Genomic DNA, 10,991 nt, shown 5'->3' on the forward strand with positions numbered 1-10,991 from the left:
AGCGTATTCACAGATTCAAATTGTCATCGAAATCAGACTGTGTTTGAATGTGAAAGTGTCTTTGAAAATGTTTCTTGTGAATTTAAAATATTTTCTTGGATTTTTTAAAATGATTTTCAGCTGCTACCGTGACGATTCCTGCACAGGCTTGAATGTTGCTTGAATGACGGACCATGGCTGGGTTGGGACTTCCATGGTATGTTTTATGTTGCTATAATCACATAGTCCTGCGTGTTCGGATTACCTCAACTTGGCTCTGACGTATGGCGTGGTAATGAGATTGTCAAATCCGGCTGAGTAATTGCTTGAAAACAAGGGAAGGGAAATCACTTATGACTTTGAATATTCCTGGATGGATAAAGAGTCTTGGAAATCATTGCCGTTCCAGGCAGATATGTTGTGTCAGACGATGGTACATGGTTCAGAGCTACCAATGCCCCGTGTACTGCAGCTTGCATGTCTATGTGTGTGTTACAGCGCAAGGCACCATTTATGTCGAGCAAGTCGGTTCAACCGGTCACAAGTCACCATTGCCGGGAGTTTTGACCTGTATGATCAGACTGGTGCAACTGCTAAAGCAATCGGTCTGTCGTAAGGTGTTGGTGTCTATTAGCTTTCTCATATTCTTGTGAGGTGCTGAAGTATTAAGAAATTAAATCATAATGTATTATTGCTTTAACTGTATCTCAAGCTTTCACAGATAACTAAATTATGACATTAAATACAACAGGGTTACCATCGGGAATGTACGGATTCAACGTAAAAAAATATGAATATGTGAACGTGAATAAAGTAGACCTGTACATGAGTTTTGTCTTTTTGTAGTATCAAACCTTATATCTAGCCTTAATCTTATGACAAAACATTATTATGTTCGCATATAGTAGCTGCCATATCATTTCACCGTTCAAAGTGCCTGATTCCGTCTCTGATCGGTATGATAGGAGCACCATTAAACATAGAACATATATGCCTTAACTTATTGATATGCATGATAATATACATGATGTGTAATACATCTGTGTGCTTTGTTAAACGTCTTCATTATTTTTAGTCAAGTGACTACAATACAGATGGCATGTTTTCCATAATTCATTCATGACTTTTTCAATACTTCTCCGGAGTTGGTACACGCATTAAAGAAGTATTTTATTATCTTTATCCCATCAACATTTTTATCCAACAAAATGCCAGCATATTAATTGCCAATAAGCACAGTGTAATCACACGTCAATCATACATACATTTAGCAATAAAAACGTGTATTTTCATATATCTATTTCTTGCATTCATTAAGCCATTGCGATTTCCCACTTATTTGAACATCAGAGTTTGCATGTCATCAGTTTTTCCAAAACACCTGTCATTTTGGATTACCATTACGGATGGTTAGGGCGTTAAGCCAATTGGGAGGTCATATTAGCCGGAGCAAAGAGTCATTTGTTTGCTCTTTGATCGACTAATCGAAGAGTGAGCACGCAGCTAGCTATTCAGCGTGGAATGATGCGCACCGCGCGTGACCATTTGAGATGAAACGTTTTATAGACGTTCCAGTCTGGGCATCAGTTACGCTCCAAGAATCTGCGGACCAATCAGACTTTGGCACTGGCACTGGCCGCTGCTGTCTTTGCAGGAAGTACAACAAAACTGAATTTACTTACAAAATCAAGGTACTTTTGACATCTTTGTAGGTCTCTTATGTCAAGTACATGATATGGAATACTGTAGACCAACATGTGTGCTGTCGTTAGACTAAGGAGACGTATTTAATGAGAAAGAAACATAAAGGCTCTCTCTTTTCTCACTGGACTACGTTTCATGGCGAAATCAATACCAATGTGATTGACCCCAACCACCATGTAATTTACAAGACAATGATAAACTTAAAGGGTCAAAGACCGAGTCTCTAAGGAATATCTTATTCGAAGGCTCTTCAATAGTCACAGATTAGATTTCCATTACATTAATTTTCGGCTGGTATTGTTTATACATCTATTGATTTTAGTGAAACGATCACTTAATCACAAACTCAGGCGCTTGTGTGGTTTACTTGTTCTCCTGTAGGGTTGTCGATCATTGGCGTCACTTTAGGTAGTCTTTGAAAAAGGCTTTTAAGTCCCTCGAAGACACCAGATCAGAGTCCAAAAGACGTCATTAGTAATAATTGATACTGTACTCTACTAATGCTATGTAGTGGGTAGTTATTCAGTATACTCATATCAATGATCTCCGAGCGCCGGTCAATAGGGCTGTGTGAGTGGCTAGATGCAAATATCACAACTACTTTTTATAACTCTGTCGATCGATTGAACTAATTGAAAGTAATCGCACGCCTTTAGAAATGACTGTTAAGAGTTCTACTAAAACAAAACAATAAAAAAAGTTATACTCAAAACACCACGGATAGAAGACCGAGTCATTCCTCATCACACAACACGGCTTTGGTGATGATTAGGACTTCTAATGGAATAGAGATCAGTTGGTCCTGAACAAGAGAGTCCCTAATTTAGCCTGACCTATTTCCGAAAATGACAATCCATCTTCTCACCAGCTAAAAACAACTGCAATGCCTTAATAGCTTTGGAGTTATCCCTGTTCGTTTAGAATTGTTGATTGCCAAATTATTTGATCTCCCTTTCAGAATGTTTAATAGCTGGATGCATTTGGATGATGCCCGCAGTTTTGTCTATATGCCTTATTACCTGTCTCTTGCAACGTTGCGATTTTAGTAGCATGCGAGCAGTCAGGAACTGAGGATTGTTGGGATTATTTACCAATAAAAAGCGTCCTCGAAACAATCCATGCTGACGTCAGTACTTCACATGATATCCCACTTAGCATACATCCATAAGCTATTGCGTTTTGATAATACGGTCGTTTGCACCCTTTTTTTTAAATTTTTTTTTATTGCAACAAATACATACATGACATGATGACGACAGACTCAAGCTTACAGCTTATTTTCATGTCGTCATCGACAGGATACATTACAGAAGAAGAAAACAAATATTACAAATACTGAAAATGAAAACAACAGATGTTTGCACCCTTAGGTACCCACTCTTCGTTCTGACTTGAGTATCCCTTTGTATGGACATTTTAGACAAAGTTTGCCACGAAAATGACAAAACTACTCTCATGGCCAGCTCTCTAGAAGTTAGTACTACCCAAGGACTGCAGATAGCATTGCGGTAAGGACGTTCCTAATAAAACGAAGACGAAGACGCCTATCTCATTAATCGTGAGGTGGGAATAAATGACCTAATCGCGTCAGTAGTTATAGCCGTCACTTTAGACCCGTCGGCTCCTAAGGGTAATTGACCGAAATGGCCCCTGCGGTGTGTACGTGACAAACAAGTGTGGAAATACGTGCTTCCCTGTGCATAGACTTGATCTATCAGCTATCCTAGCGCCAACTCGGCACAGGCAGAATTGGCATCGCTACACAGAAAACATGTAGGAATATAAGATTGGTAAAAACAAGTGGTCCCACGCGTACATGTATGTAGAGGAACTCGTTTGAGACTCAGAAGATGCTTGCGTTATATCTGATGGACAAAAAGGATTGTACATCGGAAAAACAGCAATCATTAGAACCATTTGCATGTGCATGCATATTTGCTGCTACGGGTAGTATTAGTAATCAACTCTCGACACAGAACGAACAGATAGCAGATACATGTACATGTAACTAAGAATCGACAAAATGTCAACTTTATAAAACAGTACGATCTTATTTCTTAAACCATTCTGTATCCAGAGCCCCACTGCAAAGCAGTGGTCACACCACTGGTTTGGGCCACCCTGGTTATGCATACTAGAAACAATCATTTTTGAGAAATATTCCTGTTTAAGTAATGCAGAAACTATCACCATAACTTTGTCTGTTGTAAAGTTATATGATATTTCCATATATATGTAAGCTATGATTACTACTTCTGACTTAAGAAAGAAGGGAACTTTTAGACCAAAACTCTGTTCTGGTGGTAAGGTGAGATCAGCTGGTGATGAAGCGGAACTGATGAAACCCTCTGCACGATGTGGTGTGCTCGTGTGTGCAGGTGGAGGCTGCCGTACAGGGAAAACTTTGAAATTGAACTGAAATGGCTTCTTTTCTTTTAACGAGGTTGTTCGCCGAAAATCATTTGGAGTAAATGAGAGGGATGTGTTTGGAGCAGCGTTATACATAGTAAATGGTTAGCAAAGGTTTGGGAATACTCTTCTTTCCATTTGGTTACATCAGGAGATAGCGTCTCAGTTTGCCAGTGGTAGTGGAGAATAGCATCTCTTTCCAGAGACACTTAGGCTGTGTTGTGAAGAAAAGTAGACATTTCTATATATCAGAACACGTTCGGTGTAATGATGCAATTTCTTCCTGCCATGGTTTGGGAATAAGATATCTTGTGCCCCCCCCCCCCCCCCCGTCCCCTACTACTTCTGTTTGATCATCATGGTCTAGATGAATACGATGAACGTGACATCATTTCATGGAATCACGCACATTTAAACACACATGCACATGCACATACACACACACACACACACACACACACACACACACACACACACACACACACAAACAAACAAACAAAACTATAAAAACAAACCTACACACAATCATATCAAGAATTTAAAAAACAACATATTGATATCTTTTCCTTTCGAATGAAAGCTCATCTGTGTTGGTAGAATACATAATTGTGCGATTTGAGCTTAACTGAAGGTCGGCGAGATCGACCAAAAATTCATGGTGAGTTTCTTTCTTTGTGTTGGATCAAAGCTCAAATCGCACAAGTATCTTTTTCTCATGGTCAAAACATTTTCAGTAATATGTCACAGCACGATTGCTACACGTTGAGTGATTCGTTACTAAAAGTTTTATCTTCAATGTGCTATTCAATAAAAACACACGTGTATCATATCATTCTTGCAATTTTACACACTTTTGTCTACTTTTGATCGTTCATGTCGCCCGCTTGTCCTCCAATCATTTATGGCAGACCGTATTTGGGACATATAAAGGGCTAATGTTGCAATCAAATGACTCACTACAAGGTTGGCGGATAAGTGGCCATGTCCGAGAGGTAGCCTTAATTTGATGTCAGGATACATCACTAAGCTCACCTGTCTTCGTCCCAAGGCTCATGGGAAGTGTAGCGAAGGTTCGTGTCGTTACGGAAGTTTCCAGTGTTGGAAACTAAATTGCACGACGCCCAATATTCAAATTGAAATACAACATGGTGAATGATCCACATCAATGGGAACTTTTAACCCCATGCCAATCATTTTTAACGTCGAAGAGGCTTATATCAAAGTTCATGCAGTGATATCTTTAGTGTCAGCCATTGAGAAGGAATTTGTATGCCCCCTCAGACATTCCGTCCAAGGCTTCCAAGGTCCAATGCCCCGCGGAAGGCCACAGAGCCATGGCTGGCCTCTTACGTAGGGGGAGGGGGTGTTCAATAATGATTCAAGCATCAGCAGTAACTTTTACTGGTAAGAAAAGACAAACGCCTTTGGTAGAACACATTGCATTTCTTAATACTGTGCCTGACAACGTCGTGATAAAAGATAGGACGCCATCGTATAATTAGTTTTTCTGGTGCAATTGTCACGAAACAAATAAAAAGATTATACCGTTAGTTCTGAATATGTTTGTCGTAGATTTGTCATTTGATGTAAGAATTATTCAAAAGAGGTTAAAAGACCTCCAGCGGTCCGATAACTGACTCTTATCAAAGTGAAAGGAACGCAAAGTATCCAGTCTGCGTATCTCAGTACCCCATGCGCGGTGAAATGATTCAAACTAGACGCGTGCCTCTTTAATTTAGACACACCATACTGAACATGGACGAGAGTTACTACGATTACAGTTGGTACGAGCAACTGTTCTTGTTAGAAGATGATCACGAAAGCCATCTTCAGAACCTCTCTATTCCCGCGGTGCCTTTGTCTAACGTTTCTAACAACTCCACTACATTTGAGGACAGAGACGTTCCTGTCACGGCGAAAGTGATGGTCGGCATCATCTATGTTCTGACGGGAGTCCTGTGTGGGTTCGTGAATCTGGTGCTAGTTTTCTCTGTGGCGTACTACAAGAAGATGCAGTCGGTGACCAACATTCTGATCGCGAACCTGGCCCTGTCTGACTTTGGTTTAGCTGTCATAAGTTTGCCATTTTCTCTGGATTATTATATTGTCCACACGCGGCTGTGGCGTCACGGGAAAGCTGCCTGTGCCGCCGTCAACTTCATGCAGATGGCGTCACTCTACGTGTCCACATATTCTCTTGTCGTCATCACCATAGACAGGTAACATTTCAAGTTATTATGTGTTCGGCACATTTGATTCTTTCTGATTCTATGGAAACTCTTCTGCAAATCAACTCGTTGATTATACACGTATAATTGCACATTTATAGGAGTTTTTTTTTTGAATATTACGAAAAATCCTATTATCTAAGATGGCTTGAAGATTTGACACAGAATTACACAGGAATGAAAAAAAAAAACCCTGATATCATATGCATCGATTCCCTTACAGACAGTAGATGATAGTGGCCTTGAAAACCGCAATCGCATGGTGCAAATGCCAAGATGTAGTTTGTGGGACATAGACATGTACATGTATGTGATACGACGAAGAGAGTGATGTGCTGTCCTTGTGACGATGCTTGTTTTGGCCTTGGAGATACGAACTTGGCCTTTTCTTGCATTAAGAGCACTGCTAGATTTCCACACGTACACGCGGATTCTATTTACAGTTGAACTAACATCTCCGAATGCTGAAGTCGGAGAAATGTTGAATAATGTAAAGTTTCTCAGTCCATAGTAAATTCGCATCCTCTCTTTGAAGGAAATATATTAGTACTTGGACTAAAATAATACTAGTGATCCTCCAATGACTCAGATACCTTGTGATCATACACCCCCGCCTTCCGCGAATGAGACGGAAGGGCTTCTGCGCAGTAGCGGGTCTGACGTGGATGACGTCAGTGCTCTTGGCTGTTCCCGCGGCGCTGTACTCTCGCGTGATCCCGTACTCGTCACGTGATGGCTCTTACTGCGGGCAGCTGTGGCCAGTCGGACAGCGTGCGTCGTGAGTAGTAGGAGTAAAAAGTTTGCCTTGCAGGTGGTTCTGGAGAAAGAGAGGCACACATATTTTGAATTCCTGGCGATGATTTTGATATAGAATTCAAATAAATTGTTTGACTTCCTGTCCGAGCCATACCTACAGACTTGTTTCATTGACCTTTGGTCTTTGCTTTCCTAGAAGTTTGTAACGTTACAGACAGTTGTAGTTTTATCACAAAATTATTCATAGTAAGGCAATTTAGCCTGACCTATTACCTGTAACCATTGTTTGCTTCAAACATTGCAATATACGTCTGGTCGTCTTTGTGTAGTTAGGATCACCTTCTTTGACTCCAAGTGCTCATGTGTCTAAAATTACGTTACCATGTTTGCAGGTACCGGGCTTACTACATTGCCGTGTTCGTTGCTGAGTTCGCTCTGCCGGTAGTTGTGATGTGGTACTGCTACCTAAGGATTCTCGTGAGGGTTTGTAACCGCAGAGTTCCGGGACAACATACCGCGACACAGGTAAGCGGACATGTACTCCTCACGGTACTTTGGTCACGTATTCATTGCAGTAAAGCAAATCAATGGAGATACTGAAAAGAGCATAAGGTTATCTCTGCAATGTTGGTATTTGAATAAAGAATTGAATTGAATAAGGATGGTCCTTGCGATAGTTTTATGAGTTGCTGTCCATAGCCGTTCAAAGCTTGAGAATAAGTGCCAGAGACAGACAGACTGGGAGAGACAGAGGCGGGTGGAATATGCCACGAGACAGCTTCTCGGTGAAACTGTACTTGGTGCCGGAAATTTTCTTGAATTAAAAAGATGATAATAAGACTTCACCCTCAATCTGTAAAAGTTCCTTGGTGCACTTTGTGAAATGTCGAGACTCTCTGCAATCAGGATGAGGGAACTGTCAGAAGACAGGGCAAGACAAGACATGTACTTTGTAAGGTTAAGACGATGTTGCGTGTGTCTTGCTTGGGGTACAGAATCAAATTTTGACACATTCAGGTGATTTCTGTCATGATATTCACGTTTCTACATGTCTCCTTATTGTCCATTTGTTCACAGACTGACCAGTTAGCCAGGTCCAGGTTGAGGACAGTGCGCATGCTCATCTTGTTGACCACGACCCACATGCTGTGCTGGGCTCCGTATCACGTGGTGTCACTCATCCGGGACTTTTATCCTGACCTTCTCAACAGCTTTCTGTTGAACAACACAACCATGTACATTGCCGAAGGGCTGGCAATGGGCAACAGTATGATGAACACAATTCTATACATTGTGATCAACCCCAACATCAGGTCTTATCTTAAAGCGGCACCGCGCGACTTCTACCGGTATTGCACCAACAGAAAGGTGAAAGGTAGATCAGTTCGTCGTCCGTTCCGATTGTCCTCACTGAGCTTGGGCAGCTACAAAGGAAGCAGCAAACGGCAAGCGTCTGTGGAAAGGGCCTAGCGCATGATATCAACCAAGCTTTGATGTGAATATTCAATATTCCAACACGTAAATCACAAGGAATAACTATGATTGCTATACAATGCACCTCTCTCCTTGTGAAAAGCACATTGGATATTTAATTTTTCCCCATTTTGTCGTGGGAAAATAGCAGATAAGGGGAGTCATTTGGCAATTCCTAAGAAGAATGTTTGGCGATTTGCTACTACAGTTTCCCCTTTCAACAAAACATCAAGCATGTAGCATTAGATTTTATTTATGTGCATGTACAATGTATTTGGGGGTGGCTGATGCGTGAACCAGTATGATCCTTGAGGTCTCCACGGGGGAGAGATGTGCGATATGATTAAAACAAACTTTAGACATATTGCTTTTGCTAACAAATAGAGACATTGTTAATTGCGAAGGCTTCTCTCGGCCATTTATCAACCCCCGCTGCTGTCTGGGCTTCTTACTTAAAACTTCCCTTCCTCCAGACTTTGAAGTAAGTTCAGTATTTTGCCATACTGACGCCTGCTATCTGTTTGAATTTTCACTCAACATGTAAACGAAAATAGGCTCTGTGCAGAGCGCTCTTACAGTCACTATGAATGGTGTATTTACTTTAACCAAGGCAAGGGAGACATAATGTAACTATGTACACCTTTTAGTACTATAGCTGCTGTATATGCTGTTTTAGTGTACGCTGCCATTGGTGTCGTATATAACAATCTGTGCCATGGTACTCTGTCCTATGGTCCGCTTTACCTTAAAACAAGGTCCTCTCAAAGAAAACGAGCATGCAATAGATAACTTAAGATCATTGGCACCGTCCTGTCTGGAAAAGGTGTCTCATTACAAAGACTGTTCATTAGTAACCCGTGGTTCCATCAGGCCCATTGTAGTGCCACATAAACCACATCAGTCCTGAACAACAGCTACAACGATGCGCATTTATCTTCCTTTATCACCCATTCGGTGAGAAGACAAACTGGCCATTCAACGGTGCTACGTGCGGTCATATTACCCCTGGGATGTTGTAACGCCCGCTCGTGTGGGTGAGGTTCAACTGACAATGTCACCGCTATAACCGACTAATAGAACTGCATAAACCACGCAGATGAGCTGATGAAGTCAACTATTACAATAACTGTGCTTCGTCTTAAATCGTGAGAAGTTGCAAGAAAATCAAGCAGTGAGTTAAAGTAGAGGTGCTGCGGTTCCAACAATAGGCACATAACGGCGTTAAACATATACTCTTATGAAAATACATTGCAACCGCCCTGTAAACTTTCAAGACATTAGGACAATATGACCAGATGAAACGAAATTTCAAAATCTTGCCCGTCTAAGTTTTGTGTCTCTTTTATCTGTCCAGACTCTGATTGCCAGTCTTGGCGGGGCATTTTGCACGAAATATTTGGCAGCCTACTGACGTCTAAAATTATAGAAACACACTGACGTCATCATCATCATTGATATCATAAGTCCGTTTGAAGAAAGAGACTTGAAAAGACTTACAATCAGGCTAATGGTATGTAAAAGAGTTCAGGTTGGCAAGATTTTGAAACTTTGCTTCATTTTGTCCCGATGCCTTGAAAGTTTATACGGCCGTTGCACTGCATTTTCATTAAAACCTTTGTTTAACATTGCCATTTATATAAAACACCAGGTTTCCCTTCCCAGACATCATTATCTGCCTCCGGTACTCTTTTATCGCCAGTTTGTTAACCACCCTTTGACAAGTTTCCGACGCACTGCTAGGAGATTGCCATGATGAAAAGCATTCAGTGCATTCAAAAGGAAGGAATATTATTCGTAAGAGCCTATTGATGCCTCGTTTGAACCAGCGATGATATTTCATGAGTATTGCGAGTATAATTGCTCCACAGGGACGTTAAACTCACGTCGTTTCTCCACAATAGCTGACGTGTGAAGCAGGCCTGCGCCCTTTCATCATGTTGTTTTTGCAGCTCCATCAAACACTTGTTGGACGTCATACATAATGCTACAGTGGGTATTAAATGGTCTCTACGTATTGCTATCAAATGCGGTACTACAGAAATAATTTCTCCGATGATTGAGCAACATTGTCAGACAAGTCATGTACGCTACCGGATTTGTTTGTACTATTCCGTTTGTACCATTTTAACCTTACCCAGATTGAAAAATTTCAAGCTACAATACATTTTGTGACACGTTGGTGAATGCGTTAAATCTGCAGCTGTGACGCAAAATAATCTGATTTTTGGTATATATTTTGAAAAGACCAACGTCAAGTCAACTAGAGTTCCACGAACACAATATCTTCACCAAATAATCAAGGCTTATTGTGAAGAGTGATTAATATTTACATGCTATCACCTCCTGCAAATTTGATCATACACCATACCGTTTGGAAGTTATGGGGGGGGGGGTAGAATGAGTCCAGTCTAGATAGGGATAAAAAACATTTGCTGGTACAGG

The 10,991-nt window shown here is 41.0% G+C and overlaps 1 protein-coding gene and 1 long non-coding RNA gene across 2 annotated transcripts; both read left to right on the forward strand.

Annotated features, from left to right (window-relative positions):
* The first annotated feature begins 5,737 nt into the window (after positions 1-5,737).
* LOC136429276 (prokineticin receptor 2-like) lies at positions 5,738-7,108 on the forward strand. The gene is made up of 2 exons (XM_066419139.1): positions 5,738-6,311; positions 6,910-7,108. Exons 1-2 carry the CDS (start codon positions 5,848-5,850, stop codon positions 7,100-7,102), a joined length of 657 nt encoding a protein of 218 aa, XP_066275236.1. The 5' UTR covers positions 5,738-5,847; the 3' UTR covers positions 7,103-7,108.
* Positions 7,109-7,349: 241 nt separating this feature from the next.
* Positions 7,350-9,343, forward strand: LOC136429277 (uncharacterized). Its single transcript, XR_010754726.1, has 2 exons — positions 7,350-7,601; positions 8,154-9,343. It is a non-coding gene; the product is annotated as an uncharacterized lncRNA (long non-coding RNA).
* Positions 9,344-10,991: the final 1,648 nt, after the last annotated feature.

The sequence above is a fragment of the Branchiostoma lanceolatum genome, chromosome 3, assembly GCF_035083965.1.
Source record: "Branchiostoma lanceolatum isolate klBraLanc5 chromosome 3, klBraLanc5.hap2, whole genome shotgun sequence".
Taxonomy (NCBI): domain Eukaryota; kingdom Metazoa; phylum Chordata; class Leptocardii; order Amphioxiformes; family Branchiostomatidae; genus Branchiostoma; species Branchiostoma lanceolatum.

Excerpts from the sequence above, each read along its gene's own strand:
- LOC136429276 (XM_066419139.1), top strand. The coding sequence starts at position 5,848 with ATGGACGAGAGTTACTACGATTACAGTTGGTACGAGCAACTGTTCTTG. Across the intron at positions 6,312-6,909 it reads GTCGTCATCACCATAGACAG|ATACCTTGTGATCATACACC; the intron begins GTAACATTTCAA and ends CCAATGACTCAG.